The sequence below is a fragment of the Anolis carolinensis genome, unplaced genomic scaffold (assembly GCF_035594765.1).
Source record: "Anolis carolinensis isolate JA03-04 unplaced genomic scaffold, rAnoCar3.1.pri scaffold_9, whole genome shotgun sequence".
Taxonomy (NCBI): domain Eukaryota; kingdom Metazoa; phylum Chordata; class Lepidosauria; order Squamata; family Dactyloidae; genus Anolis; species Anolis carolinensis.
In genome coordinates this window covers 26,718,702-26,740,863 of record NW_026943820.1, presented here as the reverse complement: position 1 = coordinate 26,740,863, position 22,162 = coordinate 26,718,702, and the positions used below count along the sequence as shown (strand labels likewise).

Here is a 22,162-nt window from a genome sequence, read left to right as displayed (position 1 = left end):
AGCTTAGTTGCAAACTTGCAAGGCCCATTACGCTATGTAACAAAATTTGAAAAATATTCTGTTCCTGGTTGGAAAGTCTTATTTCCTGTTTAATTGTGTGGTCTTTACTTTGAAAGTAGTTGTTCTACTCCAGACACTTTGTTCTCATAGCTGCCACAATGAGATATTCATTGTATTTATCAAAACATAAATACAAAGTGTGGAGAGAAAGAAGGAACCTACTACCATATGTGGTGGTCATGTATTAAAGCCAAGACTTTGGGAAAAAATCCAAGAAAAGATACAAAAGATATTAGAAATAAGGATACTAATGAAGTCAGAACTGTTCTTATTAGGGATTAGCTATGCCCAACCATGCATTGCTGTGGCTTATGGGAATCATTGTATCCATATAATCCAGTTCAAATCAGATAATCTGTATTTTATAGACAGTGTGGATGTGGAAGAGGCCTAAGTGAACTCTGCCTGTCCCCTGGGCGCCATTGTGGCTGCGGGGGTTGCTAGGAGACAAAGTGGGCAGGGCCTAAAGGGGGCGGGGCCTACCCTTCTGACCGGTAGCCGGGGGAAAATGGCTCTTCCTTGTCCTCTAATTTGGACTTTATTTTTCTAGATTTTTTGTTTGAAAGACATAGATTGGATGACTATGTCTTTTGTGGCCAAACGAAAGCAACCACAATGATGGCAAGTGACCCATATATGTCTCACCCCACTCCCTGGATTCAAACCACCGACCTTTTGGTCAGCAAGTTCAGCAGCTCAAAAGTTTAACCCGCTGCGCCACCAGGGGCTCCAAAGTATTATTATTATTATTATTATTATTATTATTATTATTATTATTATTATTATTATTATTATCATCCTATTAACATTATCATTATTATTATCTCCTAAGGGAGACTCAAAGCAGCTAACAATGTTGAAAAACAAAAATTTAAAAAGTTCCATTTCAAACCAAAAAACATATAAGCCCTGAAATAGAATTAAACACAGGCATATTAATACTTCAAACAATTAAATAATTTAAAAATATATTAAAATGTATAAATAACAACCAGGTTCTGTCTCGGTCTTAATTATAGTATGAAGTCTTGCAAAAGGCAATTGAAAAAAAAATCTGCAGTTGTGCCATGCAATTTTATGGAGCATATATCAAAAATGAAATGGAACCAATTCCTCTATTTGACCCATGCATTGCATTGACAGCGATATAGGAAAAAGTCAAGTTGATTAATATGATAATATTATTAATTATTAACTTCCGCAATCTCCTTGAAGTTATCCCCCCTAAAAGGAACACCCAATAAAATGTCTTGCACGCTAGAAGAAAAAAAAAAGCGGGCACTTTATTAACATCTGGTAACTAATAAATACATGACTGACATCCAATAAATTATTACAGTAAGAAAGTTCGAGAGACCTATTCGACCAACCAAGCAACGGTCATTCACCCGCCATACAAAAAAACAACAACAGTTAATACAGTGTGGACCAATCTGATGTGAGACAAAATTAAATTAAATTTTATATATATATATATATATATATATATATATATATATATATAAAAGTTTCTGTAACTACGTTGGCGAAGGAAAGGTATCATTTTGGCAAGCAATATCTGTGCGTGCGTGGCGTTAAAAGTGAGAAAAAGAAGAGATTAAAAAGGGTGCGCACAAAAAGATGAGGCCGAGAGAGTGTGACTTGCCCAAGGCCACCCAATGGGTTTCCAAGGCTGAGCAAAGATTCGAACCCAGGTCCCTAATAGTGTAATGCTCAACCATGACGCCCTGCTGGCTACCAGTGCTGGTATATAGTCTTCAATGGATTTATGGGAAAATGAAAAAGTTCTTGTTCCCAACCTGGTGTAATGTCCAAGTAGTCGGGGATGATAGGAGTTGTCATCCAACTCATCTGGAGGTTGGAGAAGGTTGTCTTTCTTGAAGGAGAAAGTGCCACACATACGAAGAGAATTACCGAAGGATTTAATGGCCAGAATCACTGGGTTGCTGTGAGTTTTTCGGGCTCTCTAGCCATGTTCCAGCAGCATTCTCTCCTGACGTTTTGCCTGCACATGTGGCTAATGGCATCCTCAGAGGTTCTGTTGGTAGATGCAAGTGGAGTGTATGTATGTGTGTGTGTGTGTATGTGTATATATATATACATACACACACACACACACACACACATATATATATATATATATATACACACACACACACACACACACACATATACTCTATATGCTCGAGTATAAGCCTAGTGTGTACTACCAGTCATTATTATTACTATTATTAATAATATTATTACTGTGTTGCTGTGAACCATGAAAATGAACACAAACTGGCTCCGAGTATTAAAAAACTCTAAAATCAGAACAGTAAATAAAGAACAACACTCTGAAAACAGGGGAATTCCAGACATGAAACAATCAGGGCCAGCTAACACCTCCCAACAAAAAATTCCCCCAGGGAGGAAGCAGCCAGGCTTTGAAGCTGAAAGGCCATTACATGCTAATCATTCTGGCTAATTGCAGCATTAATACTTGCCTCCAACATACAAAAAAAACAAAAAAAAAACCCGGAACAACCAGAAATATTGCATATTAACAAGCTTTAGGAAATAACATATACAGTAGAGTCTCACTTATCCAACATAAACGGGCCGGCAGAACGTTGGATAGGCGAATATGTTGGATAATAAGGAGAGATTAAGTAGAATCCTATTAAACACCAAATTAGGTTATGATTTTACAAATTAAGCAACAAAACATCATGTTGTACAAGTTGGACAGAAAAAGTAGTTCAATACGCAGTAATGCTATGTAGCAATTACTATATTTATGAATTTAGCACCAAAATATCACAATGCATTGAAAACATTGACTACAAAAATGTATTGGATAATCCAGAACGTTGGATATGTGAGACTCTACTGTACTAACTACCACCAATTTCTCAATACTGTACTTTATTTCCCATACCACCACACTTCACCACAGCAATGCGTGGCCGGGCACAGCTAGTAGTAGAATAATAATAATAATAATAATAATAATAATAATAATAATAATAATAATAATATCAGTGTAGATTCAAACAATGCAGTTTAACTGCACTGAACTGCATTATATGAGTTTACACTGACCAAACGCATTACACTATGTAGCAGAATTTGAAAAACAAAACAAAACAAAACTCTGTTCCTGGATTGAAAGTATTATTTCCCGTTTAATTGTGCAGGTCTTACTTTGGCTGTAGTTGCCATACTCCAGAAACTTCGTTTTGTGGCTGCCACAAACTAGGTTGAATTGGTTGATGAGATATTCATTTAAAAACCAGAGCAAAATGTGCTGTCCCTCCCGCAAAAACAAAGCTTTTGAAGTTTAATAAACTTTCCCCATGTTTTTACAATAGAACCAATCAGGAGGAACGAAAATCGTGTCACATCGTGTTGTTGTTATTATTATTATTATTATTTTATTGTATGACACAGCAAACAAGATAGATATGCTGGATTTCGTATCACAAAATCACAAGTCGGACACTTCCCAAGTGTCTAGGACTGTGTGATATATTATTATTATTATTATTATTATTATTATTATTATTATTATTATTATTATTATTATATTGTATGACACAGCAAACAAGATAGACATGCTGGATTTCATATCACAAAATCACAAGTCGAACACTTCCCAAGTGTCTAGGACTGTGTGATATATTATTATTATTATTATTATTATTATTATTATTATTATTATTATATTGTATGACACAGCAAACAAGATAGATATGCTGGATTTCATATCACAAAATCACAAGTCGAACACTTCCCAAGTGTCTAGGACTGTGTGATATATTATTATTATTATTATTATTATTATTATTATTATTATTATTATTATTATATTGTATGACACAGCAAACAAGATAGATATGCTGGATTTCATATCACAAAATCACAAGTCGAACACTTCCCAAGTGTCTAGGACTGTGTGATATATTATTATTATTATTATTATTATTATTATTATTATTATTATTATTATTATTTTATTGTATGACACAGCAAACAAGATAGACATGCTGGATTTCATATCACAAAATCACAATTCGAACACTTCCCAAGTGTCTAGGACTGTGTGATGTATTTTCGGATGATGTGCGCAGATCCCAGTCGGGTGGCCTTTTGCAGTTGACAGATCGTAATTTTGTCATTGTCTATTGTTTCCAAATGCCGGCTGAGATCTTTTGGCACGGCACCCAGTGTGCCCATCATATTATTATTATTATTATTATTATTATTATTATTATTATTATTATTATTATTATTATTATTTGCAGTGTAGATGCGACCACAGACAACATTCTCTCCTCTGTCCCTTCTCTCTTTCATGGAATTCCTTTCAAATTTCCTCTCTCTTTTCTGCCAAAGCCAACACCGACTTCTCACACTTGCCCCAACCTTCAACAAGACCCGTTTCTTATCCCATAGAATAAACCCACATTTGGCTCTACTTGCTACAAATGAACCCTTCCGTTTCATCTGAAAGACACCCTAGTTGTCTTTAGTTTTCAAGGTAGTCAGAAGGGAGGTTTATAAGACAGTCAGCTGGAAACATTTCTGGATTTCTACTTCAAAATCACCTTCAGACATAAGACCACAACCCTGAAGCCACACCTTTCCACCTTTTCAACAGGCAAAAGCTCGAATCTGAATGTTATTTCAGAATCATAGAGTTGGAAAGAAACCCATTTAGAGCAACTCTCTTCCAACACAAGAATCCACAGCTGAAGTATCCATCTCCAAAGAAGAGCCCACCATCTGGACCAATCACACCAAAATTGGCCACAAGAGACATAGTCATAATTACTACATAATTATCTATCTATCTATCTATCTATCTATCTATCTATCTATCTATCTATCTATCTATCTATCTATCTATCTATCTATCTATCTATCTATCTATCTATAAATGTAATGTGCGTTTTTCCCATGGAGTAAACAACAAAACCACTGGACCAAATCACACCAAATTTGGCCACAAGAGACACAGCCATCCAATCTATGTCTTTCAATAAAAAAACCTAGAAAAATAAAGTCCAAATTACAGAGGACGAGGAAGAGCCGTTCTCTCCCTGGCTGACAGTCAGAAGGGTAAGTAACCTCCTTTCTTGACCTCCTAAACCTGACTATCCATTGAAATCTTCACCTCTCCTTGCTCTGCCTTCTTCACCAGACCTTTAAGGAACTTCTTGGCCCTCACTTCCTATTTGTAGTCTTACTTGTTGGCACATTTCTTCCATATTTTCTTCTTGATCCCACTTCATTTTCCTGCACTTGACCTCACTGCACACTCCATCCAATCCCACCTTATCTCCAGGCTGTATCTTACTCTGAGTGTGTCTCTTCTCTTTGTCGTGTGCCTTCAAGTCCTTCCCAACCTATGGCAACCCTAAGCAATATCATGTTTTGTTTTATTGTTTTGCAATATCATGTTTTGTTTTGTTTCGAGTCCCGTTATATAACAGTGCCATCGAAAAACAGTATCCCTTATACAAGACAAGAAAATCAAGGTGTGCTTTCTGGAATATTTACAAGCTATCCCGGTGGCGCAACATGTTAGAGCGCTGAGCTGCTGAACTTGCGGACCGAAAGGTCACAGGTTCAAATTTCGGAAGCAGAGTGAGTGCCCACTGTTAGCCCCAGCTTCTGCCAACCTAGCAGTTCGAAAACATGCAAATGTGAGTAGATCAATAGGTACCACTCCGGCTGGAAGGTAACGGCGCTCCATGCAGTCATGCCAGTGGCCACATGACCTTGGAGGTGTCTATGGACAACGCCGGCTCATCGGCTTAGAAATGGTGATGAGCACCAACCTCCAGAGTTGGACACAAATGGACTTAATGTCAGGGGAAAACATTTACCTTTACTATGGATTGTTGCTTCTGTGGATACAGAACCTGAGACCGGATTGCACTATTTGCTAGACCTGTGTGTACAAACCTATATTTTCTAGCACATATTTTAGCAGAAAAGTTTCTATTGAATGCAAAACATGGGACACACTCACACTACAAATTATAATTCCCTCACCAATGAAAGAAGCACAGAGATTTAGAGTTCAGAGTACTCATAATTTTCAGCCAGAGAGCTCAGATATCATTATTATTATTATTATTATTATTATTATTATTATTATTATTATTATTATTATTATTACTGTTGTTGTTGTTTTCTTCTCTTAAACAAAACTCAAAGCATCAACAAACAACAGACTTCCGTAGAACACATCTATGGCAACACAAGTGGAATCATCACACTATAATTGTTTAGTGTGAATCGGCCGCTGTCCATTGAATCCAAACAAAACAACAAAATCAATCAAAGAACTTTGTGCCATTCTTTGGGAAAGACTTAGAAGCTGAACATGGGCTGGTGGGACATGTTCTCTTCCTCCCCAGATGCTCAATACTCTGCGCATACACTTGACCAACTCTATAAAGAGGCCTCAAAGTTTGGCACTTGTTTTGGGAAAAGGATAAAGCTGCCAGAGACACAATTTGCAGGTTTGTTGAAGCTTCCCGTCCCGCTCCCCAGTTGGCCAAGGAGATGCCTTTGATTCCCTGGCCGGCTTCCTGGGTCTTGTTCTCGCCTCCCTTTCCCAGGGAAGGCGGCCCTTTGGTCTGACCCTCTTTTGCTGCCCCATAACCGGTTTGGACTAAGCAGCGGATGAGGAAGCAGCAAGCCTGGGAGGCTGAGAAGGTTTGGGACCGAAAGCTCGGCTCTAGCATGGTAGTCATCCGATTTATACGGCAATGGAGGAATCAATAAGACAGGCTGCCACGGCTCCTTTGAAGTCATGCCATAAACAGCAACATACAACTCTTGCATATATTATCTATATATATATATATATAAATCTGTTCTGTCCATTTCTACCTTAATAAAAACAGCAGAACTACAAAACCCAGAACCACGAAACTTGGCAACAAAACACATGGTCCTCCCCGCTGTTTAGCTACTACAATATTTGGCAACCTACACAAACTTCTTTAGCACAGGTCAGAACATATTTTGCATTACACTGTTTACCTATTTTGTTTATTATGATGTTGTTTATATTAATCCTATGCTATATTTTAACTGTGTTGATTGGGCTTGTTCCCATGTGAGTTGCCCTGAGTCCCTTCGGGAAGATGGAGGTGGGAAAATAAAAATAAAGTTATATATTACTAACTGTGCCCGGCCACGCGTTGCGGTGGCATCATCCTAAGTGGGTTTTTGTTTGTAATGTTGTGATTAGTCGCCTTGATTAGCACTGAATGAGCTTGCTGCTTCAAAGCATGGTTGCTTCCTGCCTGGGGGAATCCTTTGTTGGGAGGTGTTAGCTGGCTCTGGTTGTTTCCTGTCTGGAATACCCTTACTTTCAGAGTGTTGTTCTTTATTTACTGTCCAGACTGTAGAGTTTTTTAAATGCTGGCTGCCAGGTTTTGTTCATTTTGATGATTCCCAGGAACCCATTAATAACAATGATAATAATAATAACGACTCTGAGGGGGAATCCTTTGTTGGGAGGTGTTAGCTGGCTCTGGTTGTTTCCTGTCTGGAATATGTCTAGCTGTGCTCAGCCATGCATTGAAGCCCCGCCCATCTGGTTAACATCGCCATGTTTCCCGGGAGGAGGGGGTTCTGCGCATGCGTAATTTGTAATTTTTGGTTTTGGGTGTTTTCTGTTATTTGGACCTAATTTTATAGGGTTTTTTGATGGAAAGACATAGATTGGATGATTATGTTTTTTCTGGCCAAATTTGGTGTGATTTGGTCCAGTGGTTTTGTTGTTTACTCCATGGGAAAAACGCACATTACATTTATATATATATAGATTATTACTGTTACAGGGACTAATAAAAGTTGCAATATTGGGGCAAGACAACTCTTGGGTTTGCTCATCGCCATTAATGGTGTTTGCTCTGAAAGACCCTTGGAAAAATACCTTCAAACTCACTTTGCAAGCCACTTTGTGTTGAACAACACTTCTTGTTGATATGGAGATGCATCACTGTTGAATTAATGCAGTTTCACAATTGTCGTTGCTCAATGTTATGGAATCCTGGGAGTTGTGGTTTTACAAAGCCCAAGAGTGCCGGTGCCTCAGTAAACTACAAAATTCATGATCCCATAGTGTTCAATTATGACAGCAAAAGTGGCACCAAACTGCATTAATTCTGCAATGTAGATGCATCACAAAACAGGCACTTATTGTTGGCATCTACAATTAAATACAAAATCTCAGACTGCCCCCGTTCAGCCAAATTCAAGCCAAACCATTCCATTTAATACTGGGATAAATAAAAGGCCAACCATCCTGAATATCTAGGTTATTTGTGCTTTTTAAGGCACTGCCAAAAGAAAGGCACAAAAACCCGTGAAGACGAGAGAACTCTTCCTAATCATGCATTATTAAGCCTTGGAAAAAAAAATCAACCGACGGTGCCACAATGGATATTTCATAACAGATGCGAGAATAAGAGAAATACATGAATACGACGCTCTAGTTTTTACAAAATAATCGTAGCAATGCAATGCATATGTGCATCTGAGTGTCACGTGTGCATGCATTAATATTTCATATCGGTGCTGCTGCATTGAAAGAAGGTGAGGCTAAATCTTTAATTCTAAGACAACCGCCAGGAATTAAGAAAACGCCCTATTGCTTCTCATTGCAAAGAGCTGCTGAAGAGGAGCTAACTGGAACACAGCGGAAGGGAAAGGGTTAATACTCTCCATCACAAGGAATTGGATCAATCCTGATCCATTTTCCCTTCAGGTCCACGAAACTGACAGATCTAAGATTTGGCCCTTGGAGAATGCAGATTGCTTAGTTCGCTCAGAGAAAGCAATGGCATTCCAGCTCTCGGTCTTCATACGAGGGTTATCCAGAAAGTAGATTACGTTTTGGAATTAAAAATGAACAAAGAATAGGAGAAAACATTTACCATATGCAGTTGAAAGCCACACCCAAATACCACTTCTCAACATAGTCGCCATTCAAATCTAGGTACTTATCATAGCAATGAATGAGCTTGGCAACTCCTTCCCCACCAAACTCTGCCGCTTGCGTCCTCAAAAAGTATAGGAGAAAACATTTACCATATGCAGTTGAAAGCCACACCCAAATACGACTTCTCAACACAGTCACCATTCAAATCTAGGCACTTATCATAGCGATAAATGAGCTTGGCAACTCCTTCCCCACCAAACTCTGCCGCTTGCGTCCTCAAAAAGTATAGGAGAAAACATTTACCATATGCAGTTGAAAGCCACACCCAAATACGACTTCTCAACATAGTCGCTATTCAAATCTAGGCACTTATTATAACGATGAATGAGCTTGGCAACTCCTTCCCCACAAAACTCTGCCGCTTGCGTCCTCAACCAGCCAGTCACCCTTTCCCGCAGCTGTGCATCGTCGTCAAAATGCTGCGTTGAGGACGCAAGCGGCAGAGTTTTGTGGGGAAGGAGTTGCCAAGCTCATTTCTTGCTATGATAAGTGCCTAGATTTGAATGACGACTATGTTGAGAAGTGGTATTTGGGTGTGGCTTTCAACTGCATATGGTAAATGTTTTCTCCAATACTTTGTTCATTTTTAATTCCAAAATGTAACCTACTTTCTGGATAACCCTCATATATTTCGAAGCTCAATGTGTTGTCGAAGGCTTTCATGGCCGGGATCATAGGGTGTTGTATGTTTTTCAGGCTGTATGGCCATGTTCCAGAAGCATTCTCTCCTGACGTTTTGCCCACATCTATGGCAGGCATCCTCAGAGGTTGTGAGGTATGGAGAAACGAGGCAAGGAAGGTTTATATATCTGTGGAAGTTCCTGGGCGGGGAGGAAGAATTGTCTGTTGGAGGCCAGTGTGAATGTTGTAATTAATCACCTTTGTTAGCATTAAATGGCCTCCCCAGCCTCACATCCTGGCCGGGGGGAATCCTTTGTTCAGAGTCATTAGCTGCCCCTGATTGATAGGTCCTCCAGTGTAATGTATGGTCAATTTCTGCCGGAAATTGATTGTAGAGTTATACTGGAGGACCTAGAGATTTCTAGAAAGACATTCACTTGGGTGATAAAGTTAGCATTAAAAATGAACAAAGTATAGGAGAAAACATTTACCATATGCAGTTGAAGGCCACACCCAAATACCACTTCTCAACATAGTCGCGATTCAAATCTAGGCACTTCTCATAGCGATGAATGAGCTTGGCAACTCCTTCCCCACAAACCTCTGCCGCTTGCATCCTCAACAAGTATAGGAGAAAACATTTACCATATGCAGTTGAAAGCCATACCCAAACACCACTTCTCAACATAGTCGCCATTCAAATCTAGGCACTTCACATAGCGATGAATGAGCTTGGCAACTCCTTCCCCACAAAACTCTGCCACTTGCGTCCTCAAAAAGTATAGAAGAAAACATTTACCATATGCAGTTGAAAGCCACACCCAAATACCACTTCTCAACATAGTCGCCATTCAAATCTAGGCACTTCACATAGCGATGAATGAGCTTGGCAACTCCTTCCCCACAAAACTCTGCCACTTGTGTCCTCAAAAAGTATAGAAGAAAACATTGACCATATACAGTTGAAAGCCACACCCAAATACCACTTCTCAACATAGTCACCATTCAAATCTAGGCACATCTCATAGCGATGAATGAGCTTGGCAACTCCTTCCCCACCAAACTCTGCCGCTTGTTTTAAAAAACTTTTGCAGGGTTCCTATGCTCCATACCACAGCGAGTGAGACCTATTCCTCCAAATGTCCATAATAAAAGGGGCACAACATGTCCAAGGAACAACCCTACCCAAGCGATTTAATACTTAATGTATTGCAATTCATCCGAAATATGGCTGTAGGATTTTGGCTTAAATTGAGTGTGTGTGGCAGAGAAATGAAGAAAGAAACAGCGAAAGAGGGAAAGAAGGAAGGAAAGAAAGAAAGAGGAAAGAAGGGATTTTTTTTAATATAGTCCACATCCGCGCAAATTATTGGCAATGATGACATCGGTTACAGCGTCGAAGACAAACTGAATGTTGTTGGTGTCGGTGGCACACGTGATGTGCGTGTAGATCTCCTTGTTGGTCGACTTATTCTTACTCTCGTACTGGGACTGGATGTAAGTCACGGCTTCGGTGAAAGAGTTGGGACCTGGAAGAGGAAAAACAAATACCAAATGCCTGTCAGGAAACCTGCAGCAAATTTCACCCATTTTTTCATTTATTCGATTTGACAAGATTGAAATCAAACTAGAGACTACAACAGCTTTATGTTAAGGCTTATGTGAAGGGTTACCTTACTGTACATCTGCATGTTAAGAACTGTTTATTTAACTCGATTCACAGCAATTTTGATTGTTATGAAGTCAACTACAGTAGAGTCTCACTTATCCAACACTCACTTATCCAACGTTCTGGATTATCCAATGCATTTTTGTAGTCAATGTTTTCAATATATTGTAATATTTTGGTGCTAAATTCATAAATACAGTAATTACTATGTAGCATTACTGCGTATTGAACTACTTTTTCTGCCAAATTTGTTGTCTAACATGATGTTTTGGTGCTTCATTTGTAAAATCATAACCTAATTTAATGTTTAATAGGATTTTCCTTAATGCCTCCTTATTATCCAACATATTCACTTATCCAACATTCTGCCGGCCCGTTTATGTTGGATAAGTGAGACTCCACTGTATAAGACTTTGTTTGGTTTTTATTTCTATTTGACATAATTGGCACTTTAACTATAAATAGAAATAGTTTTTCCATATTACCTTTGCAGGTGTTGCCAAGTGTATTCCTTTATGTTAAGAACTATACTATTGTAGTGAATGAGAGAATACAAAGAGTGGATACCTTGAGTAAAGTATTCATTGTAATATATACTACTAGTAAACGTAAGAGATTCCATAGGGACGGGGCTATGATCTACCACTGTTTCTAGCCAAATCCAGTTTAGATTGATGTTAAATACGACACCATAATCCCCTTCTTTTGCAGCTTGTATAACAAGTGCCACTAAAAGTTGTTTATATGGAAGATAATATTACATTACATACTATATACCATACTTTCCTTTTTTACGTTTCACTTACTAAAAAGGACCCCAGGTTGTGAAATGTCTCAGTTCCAAGCCCTAGATTAGGATTTATTGTCCTTAATTCAGTCGCTAGTACTGATGTGTTCGATAACAACAACAACAACAACAACAACAACAACAACAACAACAACAACAGGGTTGCTGTGAGAGTTTTGCGCTATGTTCTAGTTGCATTCTCTCCCCATGTTTCACCTGCATCTGTGGCTGGCATCTTCAGAGGTCCTTTGGAAGTGAGGCAAGTTGAGTGGAATAATGTCCAGGGTGGGAGAAAGAATCTTCGTCTGTTTAAAGCAAGTGTGAATGTTGCAATTAGCAAGCCTGAATAGCCCTGAGTAGCCATGAAGCTGCAAAGTCAATCAGTGAGGGTATCTGCAGGCTTCTGTTGCCTGGAGGCATCCTCTGTTTGAGAGGTGTTAACTGGCACTTGGTTGTTTGCTGTCTGGAGTTCTCGTTTCTGAATGGTGTTCCTAACATTTTGCCTGCATCTGTGGCTTGCATCCTTAGAGGTCTGTTGGGAGTGAAACAAGTGGAGTGTATATATATATCTGTGGAATGTCCAGGGTGGGAGAAACAACCCTTGTCTATGTAAAGCAAGTGTGAATATTGCAATTAACAAACTTGAATAGCATTGAGTAGCCGTGACGTTTTTCAAAGTCAATCACTGAACATATCTACATAGAGGTAGCCAGGCCTTTGTTGCTTGGAGGCACCCTCTGTTTGAGAAGTGTCAACTGGCACTTGATTGTTTGCTGTCTGGAGTTCCCCTGTGTCTCAGTTGTGTTCCTTATTTACTGACTTGATTCTGGTTTTTTAAAGTACTGGTAACCAGTACTTTCTGTTGGTAACCTTTCAACAGAAAGGAGGAAACCATGAAAATGAACCAAATTTGGTTGCCAGTATTAAAAAACACAATCATCATCATCATCATCATCATCATCTTGGGAAGTGTCCGACATGTGATCCAATACAACAGCCAGCAGAGTGTCTGCTGTGGACTCATCTTGTTGTGCTTCTAATAATAATAATAATAATAATAATAATAATAATAATAATAATAATAATAATCTCAGCCAGCATTTGGAAACAATAGACATTGACAAAATCACGATCTGCCAACTGCAAAAGGCCACCCTACTGGGATCTGCACGCATCATCCAGAAATACATCACAAAGTCCTAGACACTTGGGAAGTATTCGACTTGTGATTTTGTGATACGAAATCCAGCATATCTATCTTGTTTGCTGTGTCATAATAAAATAATAATAATAATAATAATAATAATAATAATAATAATAATAATAATAATAATAATACATCACACAGCCCTAGACACTTGGGAAGAGTCCAACGTGGGATCCAATACAACAGCCAGCAGAGTGTCTGCTGTGGACTCAACTTGTTGTGTTTCTAATAATAATAATAATAATAATAATAATAATAATAATAATAATAACAACAACAACAACAACAACAACAACAACAACAACAGGAAAAACTCAGCCGTGATCAGGACCTCAAGACTGAACTTCAAAGACTCTGGCAGAAACCAGTGCAGGTGGTCCCGGTGGTGATGGGCACATTGGGTGCCGTGCCAAAACATCTCAGCTGGCATTTGGAAACAATAGACATTGACAAAATTATGATCTGCCAACTGCAAAAGGCCACCCTACTGGATCTGCACACATCATCTGAAAATACATCACACAGTCCTAGACACTTGGGAAGTGTTCGACTTGTGATTTTGTGAAACAAAATCCAGCATATCTATCTTGTTTGCTGTGTCATACAATAAAATAACAACATCAACAACAACTTTATTTTTGTACCCCACCTCCATCTTTCTGAAGGGACTCCACTTGCCTCACCTCCAACATATCCCTGAAGATGCCAGCCACAGATTCAAGCAAAATGTCAGGAGAGAATGCAGCCGGAACATGGCTATCCAGTCCGAAAAACTCACAGCAACCCAAGAACCAATGTTTTTACGCACCTGGGTAATCCGGAAAGCAGATCATTAATGGGGACTTCTTGATCTTCTCTTCGAAGATGTCCTTCTTGTTGAGGAAGAGGATGATGGATGTGTCCGTGAACCACTTGTTGTTACAGATACTATCAAAGAGTTTCAGTGATTCATGCATGCGGTTCTGCAACACAAAGGAGACACGGCGTCAGGGCCGCAACGGTCAACGGTGCCATTTCAAGCACTTTAGGGAGGAGACTAAAATTAAGAAAGGAAAACGCACACAAGGAAGCAGACAACGGGGGAAATAATAATGTCAAGGTATACGTTTCAAGGGGAAAAAGGGATGCATACTAAAAAAAAAAATTGCCGTCGTTATAGAGTCAACGTACAGGACTGTAGCATTCAAAAAATCTCGACCGAGATGTATAGTTTGCATAGCAGATCGATTAAGGAGGTTTCAGCTCTGGTATAGGGTCATGCACCATGCACATTTTGCAGGGACCTTAAGAAGGTCAAAAATCTAAACCAAAGTGCAGGTCATGCAGATTTCCCCACGGAAACGTGCCGGTATCATTGGTGCCTGCGTGTGGGGGGGAGACGTGGTGTATTTGGTTGGAGACATTAACCAAGGACCGGTCAAAATCCTTGAATTAATCGAGAGTTGAAAGCAGACCCTAAGGTGGACTCGTCTTGGCATCGCCCTTGCTGTGACCTTGGGCTTTAGTTGTTATTTCGTTTTGGTTCAGCCGACTCTTTTTAATTTTTTTAAAAGAAAGGAACAAAAATTAGTGTGAGTGCTTTTGGGAGGAAGGTGGTTTGGCTGAAGGCATCTCATAAGACAAATGAACAATACAAATTAAATGGAGAGCAAGAGAGAAGGAGGAGAAGAAGAAGAAGCAAGGACAGAAAAGGCTGAAATACAGATGAGCGGGCGACCTTGGCTGAGGTTAGGTCATGCCTCAAGGAAAAAGATTAGATTTGGCTTCGGGGCAATGTGGAGAGAGAAAAATATATATTTTTTCCTCCCAGCAAATGAAAAAGGGAAGGGAGCTTTTTAGTTGGATGTCATGCAGTAAACAAGTAAGTAGATGACAACAACAACAATGATCGTAATAATAATATCGACGTATTGGTTAAGTAGCCGTGAGTGTTTCGTGAATGGCGGTAGGTAAACAGCTCACAGCAAAAACCAGCCAATTCGAGTCCTTTCCCCGGCTGCTTTCAACTCTTTTTTTGTTTTCATCGTTCAAAAGAAGCGTCATACCTGCCAAAATTTGGAGGGTCTCTCAAAATCGCATTTATTTTGGCCTTGCTTTGGTTAGGGAAGGTCTGGCGGCCCAGGAAAAGTGGCGCTGGTGCAGAGGCTTGCTGGAAGTTTGTTTGGAGCGAGAAGTGGAAGCCGGAGGGCCTCTCTCTGGCGGAAATGGCATAGCGAGAGAACGGAGGTCCAAAGAGCCAACCCAAAGAGCCAAGGGGCGGTAGCGATCGAAAGGCAAAAAGCAGGTTACAGATCGGAGAGCCGTTTACACCAAGTTATTGATGGGAGCCCTCTAGTTCCCACCACAAAAAAAAAAAAACTGACATCGATCATCACCCACCGAAGAAAGAGGACAGATAGGAATTTATAAAGCGCTAATAACGACTGCTACCAATTTGTAAAGGACTAAGAACGTCTAAGGTTCCGCCACCAATTAGTAAAGATGCAACCACCAAAGACTCAGAGAGGAGACCTTTTAATTTGTTTTTTCTTTCTTTCTTCTTCTTATTCACTTTAGATGGTAACGCAACTTGGTTTATAATATATGTGACAGAGGCTTAGATGTTGGAGGAACAATAACAAGTTTATTCAGGCACAGAGCTTAGTGGTTACAATTTTGTTTCTCACTTAGAGGCACTTTTACTAACAGTTACAATACTAGAATGAGGTGAGTCAAACTCCCTAAAGTGTCACTTCTTTTATTTAAAGTAGTTAGAACTTTATCCTCTGCTACTTGTAAACCACAGTCACCTCTGTGATATACGATCACAGATTCTCTGTTCCTTACCAGGACACAGACTATATTAAATAAGCCACCAAATTTATTTTAAACCGACTCAAAATGAACAATTGAGTCTCCCAGATCCCCTCAACCTAGGATCAATCTTCCCTGTGCCTCATCAGAGCACAGACTGAATCCCTTTTTTAAACTCTGCACTTTTTCAACAAAACGACAGTTGGCTCTGCCCACTTCTCCATGGCAACCAGCCTCTGAGTGCTGAGATGCAATAATTGTAATACTTACCCTTTTAAAACACAAACACACAATTAAACATAACATCTGTAAACCAAAAATTCATACTTCATTACAGGAAGGTTATTTCAATATCTACTTGGAAGCTTCATCAGATGGAACACAACCAAACAATCCCCACCCTTTGCCAAAGATCGATTCTGGTTTCTCAAATGGAGTTATCAAAGCATTTTATCAATCAACCAATCTTTATCACGGTTCAAAGACTCAATTTGCTCCATGGAAAAAGTGCACAGCAGATTCATAAACGGATAAGACCACTTAAAAAGAGGACGAGTCCAATTCTAGATGCACATGAACAAGGGTAAAAAGTGCAAATATATACAAGGCAAGTTTCAACCTGAGTCGAATACAGGAAGTTGACCATAATAAAGTGAACTTGACATTGTCTAATCCTGGCTACCTCAGAGCAAAACATGGGGGAAACTATCACCTAGGAAAAACTTTACTTGGAACTGGGCTGATCTACCGGAAAGGTTGCTCAGTAATGGGTTAATAATAGGTAGGCGAGCCTGCTTGTAAAAAATTGAAGCACAATATTCCCATCCAAACCCAAGTAACCCATTCAACCCTTGTACATAAAATACCCCTGCGATTTGAAGCTACATCTCGTTTTTAGAGATGTTTATAAAGGGTACATCTTAGAATGGAAGAAATATAGTAGCATTATTTGTGACTAACAGTGTAACTGGACTCAAGCTAAAAGGATATCCAGGTATTAATATACTCCAATGTGAAAATTAAGTCAAATTGATGTAAATGTACCATCTCCTTAGAACAGTGGTTCTCAACCTGTGGGTCCCCAGAGTGTTTTGACCTACAATTCCCAGAAATCCCAGCCAGTTTACCAGCTGTTAGGATTTCTGGGAGTTGAAGGCTAAAACATCTGGAGACCCATGGTTTGAGAACCACTTCCTTAGAAAAACTCAACAAACCATATTTGTTTCCTTTGTTATCAAAAAATGTACACTCTAAACAAACTTATTTTTAGTTTATTGCCTCCTAGCCATTTTAGAGCAGTCAGAAAATAATACGACGATGTTAAAATAAAGGTGAAATCTGAGACGATGAAATAGAGGTAGGTGTACTGTTTGTTGGCTGGGGATGATAGCAAGTGTAGTACCATTTGGAAGGTAGTACAGGATGTTGCATGGAGCTAAGGATCTTTCCGCCACCCTTCAAGCCCATCACTAAGGTGGATTAATAATAAAGTATGTTCCTTTCCATCTGAGACACCGGCTGTTTCCTTAACAAAAACATCCCTCATAGCCGAGCCAAGCAAAGCCACCTGCTTGCAGGTCGTTCCAGAAATAACCACAACATATGTTAGTTCACACAAATGCACATCGGACAGATCCAAGGAAATGGTTTTCCAGGTCGAATCAGGAATAATGAAATAGTACAAATCCTACTAGAAATGACTATGCATTAGAGTTGTGCAGAGAATTCGTTTCTACCGTTTCTTTCGTTTCTTCAGGAGCACGAAACGGACAGGAAGGAGAGCATAACGGTCCCATAGGAAACAGATCTTTTGGGGCCCCAAGCCGAAAACAGATATCTACTCTCCCGATTTCAGGAGACTCCCAAAAATGGATCGGGGCCTCCACCAAAAAACAGGACACGAAACGGGTCAAGGTTTACCCTGAATGCACAACCCTACTATGCACATTGCAATGGTGCCTAGAGGCTTCCAATACAGTTCAATGGTGAACTATTCAAGTCTCCAGTTGTGACACAGAATCTACAAACAGGGCAACAATATATACAGCAGTCTCTCTGAATTCTTACAGAGGGAATCAACAGTCTTTAAATATGCCTCATTCGCCTCGAAATTTGACAACACAACCCATCATCCACGCCTCTAGGTTGATACAACAAAAAGAAAAGAAAAATAAAGTCCTAATTACAGGGAGAGGAATAATTGCTTTTATCCAATTGCTGCCAGTTTGAAGGCTAAGCTCCACCCACTAGCAACCCACTCAGCCTAGGGGACAGGCAAGTTAGGCCTCACTTAGGCCTCTTCCACAGATTATCAGATTTTAACTGGATTATATGGCAGTGTAGACTCAAGGCCCTTCCAAACAGCTATATAACCCATTTAGAATCTTATATTATCTGCTTTGGACTGGATTATCTTGACTCCACACTGCCATATAATCCACTTCAGTGTGCTTACTAAACATAAAGACAACCATTCAACAGACATTCAATACCACCACTACCTCAACAATTTCTCACCAATACCACCAGACAATGCCACAGCAACGCGTGGCCGGGCACAGCTAGTCTATACATATAAATGAGTGATGGCATCACGGCGACCCACAAAACAACAACACTACAGGCCCCCCAACCTCGAAATTTGACAACACAACCCATCATCCATGCCTCTAGGTTGATTCAACAAAAAAAGAAAGAAAAATAAAGTCCTACTTAGAGGGAGAGCAATAATTGTTTTCATCCAATTGCGGCCACTTAGAAGGCTAAGCTCCGCCCACTTGGTCTCCTAGCAACCCACTCAGCCCAGTGTTAATAAAAGAATAAAAAATAAAATAAATACAAATAATACAATAAAAATAATTAAAAACACTAAAAAATTAATACAATAAAATGCTATAACAAAATAACTAAAAATAATACAACAAAATAATAAAATATAATAAATAAAAAATATAAGTTACAATAAAATTAATTAAAAAAATACAAATAACGTCAAATAAAAATTCCACAACAACTTTTAACCAATACCACCACCACTTTGCCACAGCAACGTGTGGCTGGGCACAGCTAGTACATTATAAAACAGGGAGGATGGGGCTTCCAAGTACTTGTTAGGAAAAATACATTCTGCAATTTCCTTCTAAAAAGAAGTTCGAAGATGATCCAGAGTCAACAAACAGGTTCTGCTCCATGTTCTCATGTTGTACCTTTGACAATGAAAGGACGCAGCCAAGTGTTTTGGAAGCTTATCTCTGTGATGTTTACATTTTTCAAATAGGATACACTTCAAATCAGTATATATTTCTCTCCCTCCAACGTGGGGATACTGCTTCTCCTTTCGGAGGATTCATGGAAGTTGCCGCCCCAATGGAGCTGCGTTCACGGACCCGCGGACGCTTTGCCAGCTGAGCATCGGACAAACTCGAACATCCGCAGGCAATTTCCTCCCCCGACTCTTCCCATCTTGCTCTGACACTTTCGTCCCCCGACAAACAAACCTTCCTCTTATGTAACAGAACAAAACAAATGCACGCTGAGCAGTTTCTCAAGGGGCGGCTGAGCCTTGAACCCTCTGAGTTTTTTTTTTTTATCCCGCAAGTCGAGCACCAAAACGTACCAAGAACACATTGTCCTGCAAATATACAGAAAGCCATAACATTTTTGATAAAATTTTACTGCAGCTCTATAAATATTGCTTTGATAAGGATAAAGAACTTGTTGTATCACTGTGCATCTTGTAAGAATAGAACACCTGTGCTCTGAACATACTTTGAGCAGTTTCGTGCAGTGTTGTATACATAATATTGAAAAATATCTTTCCTACCCTGTTCCCCCTAAATATAAGGCCTCCCCCGAAAGTAAGACCTAGCAAAGTTTTTGTTTGGAAGCATGCAGGATAGATTGTTGTACATGGAAATAAAGGTAGTAACAAGAAATAATAATAATATTATAATAATTTTATTCTTGTATCCCACCTCCATCTCCCAGAAGGGACTCAGGGCAGCTTACACAGGGACAAGCCCAACAACAACATAAATTTACATACGAACAGAAATTTAAAACAGTACAGTAGAGTCTCACTTATCCAACACTCACTTATCCAACGTTCTGGATTATCCAACGCATTTTTGTAGTCAATGTTTTCAATATATCGTGATATTTTGGTGCTAAATTCGTAAATACTGTAATTACAACATAACATTACTGCGTATTGAACTACTTTTTTCTGTTAAATTTGTTGTAAAACATGATGTTTTGGTGCTTAATTTGTAAAATCATAACCTAATTTGATGTTTAATAGGCTTCTTCTTAATCTCTCCTTATTATCCAACATATTCGCTTATCCAACGTTCTGCCGGCCCGTTTATGTTGGATAAGTGAGACTCTACTGTAATTTAAAAACAGTATAGCGATAAAAAATAATATAGAAATTCTTGAAAGGATTCACAGTTTGGTTATGATGGTTTGTGATGACAACTACTGTACAGTAGATAATACATTTTAATTTTTTAAAAATTCAACCATAAATGTGAATTATTCTTTGTGGAAAAATAAGACATCCCCTGAAAATAAGATCTTTGGGAGCAAAAATTAATATAAGACACTGTCTTATTTTCGGGGAAACAGGGTATGAAAAGGGGGAGATAAACCAAACTTAAATAATTTGTAAATTTATGAAGGAATTACATGAGGTATTTATGGACATAGTTGTTCCAGTCAAATTTCCAGGAGCAAGAAAGTGAAGTTTTACAAATTTTGCAATGGCTAAGAGACATGTCGGGCCGGGCTGTGGCACAGGCTGGAAAGCAAACCAGCTGCAACAAATCACTCTGACCAAGAGGTCATGAGTTCGAGGCCAGCCCGTGCCTGCGTCTTGTCTCTGTCTCTGTTATATGTTATGGCATTGAATGTTTGCCTTTATGTGTGCAATGTGATCCGCCCTGAGTCCCCTTCGGGGTGAGAAAGAAGGGCGGAATATAAATGCTGTAAATAAATGCAAAAACCGTATGCTGTTGCTGCACAAAACAAGAAGCCAAGTCTATCCGCAGCCTTTTGAACCCCAAGTGCATCCCATAAGTGGCCCTTCTTGGGAGAAAGTCTACATTTGGACATTAAAAAGAATCAGGAAAGCGTCCCCCAATGTCGTCCTGAGATGTGGTAGGAACAAAAGAGAAGGCGTTCTGCAAGAGAAGTGTGTAGCATTCATTGAACCCCAAAAAGGAGAAGAAGAAAAAGAAAAGAGAATAGCATTAGTAGGATGAGCATTCGAGGAGTAAGTATCACCTTTTGTATGCTGTGGGCACCAAAGAACATTAATTCATGGCAGAATCTCCAAAGTTCATCAAAATAGACACACAAAGAATAATCCAATAACATGCATCACAATCCTGCTTTCGTCGTCACCTAGGTCTCCATACTTTCCATCCCTCTTGTTGCTTGTTTTCACCTACTTTAAGCACCTTTAAGTTAGATTAGTGCAAGCAAATCACTATTAAGAAACATGCAAGAAGGGGGGAGAAAAATTAAGAATCTAAACATTCACCAATAATTTTCATAAATTTATGGGCTGGGCTGTGGCGCAACTGGTTAGTAGCCAGCTGCAATAAATCACTACTGACCAAGAGCCTGGGTCGGATTGAGGAAATTTAGGTACCGTTTTATGCGGGGAGGCTAATTTAACTAATTTATTTTCACCATACAGATTGAGCACCCGACCATTAAATACGCCAGGTCGTTGTTTACCTAAGCAACCCAAAAGACAGTTGCATCTGTCAAGTAGGAAAATTTAGGGACTGCTTATGTGGCAAGGCTAATTTAACTAATCGCCATAAAAATGTCTAGCAGCGTGCATGCAGAAGAATGAGGAAGTACTCCATCAAGGACTCGGCGTCACAGTGGACGATGAAGCAACAGCTCCTCCTGTGGCCGGAATCGAGCATACCCTCATGAAGCCAGAAGCTGGAAAATGTTAAATAGCCTCTGTGTCTCTGTCTGTGTGTGTATGTCTATGGCATT

General features: G+C 39.4%; 1 protein-coding gene across 2 annotated transcripts in view; it reads right to left on the bottom strand.

The window, feature by feature from the left end:
• gnao1 (G protein subunit alpha o1) overlaps positions 1-22,162 on the bottom strand; it is a 151,484-nt gene that overhangs the window by 8,195 nt on the left and 121,127 nt on the right. The window contains exons 7-8 of one of the 2 annotated variants that reach the window (XM_062961609.1): positions 14,163-14,316; positions 1,324-11,220 (exon numbers count right to left, since the gene is read on the bottom strand). The exons of the other annotated variant lie outside the window; for it this stretch is intronic. Coding sequence (XP_062817679.1) covers positions 11,033-11,220; positions 14,163-14,316 — 342 coding nt within the window. The 3' untranslated portion in view covers positions 1,324-11,032. Of the gene's footprint in view, positions 1-1,323; positions 11,221-14,162; positions 14,317-22,162 lie in introns of those variants that run through there. 2 annotated transcript variants of the gene reach the window in all.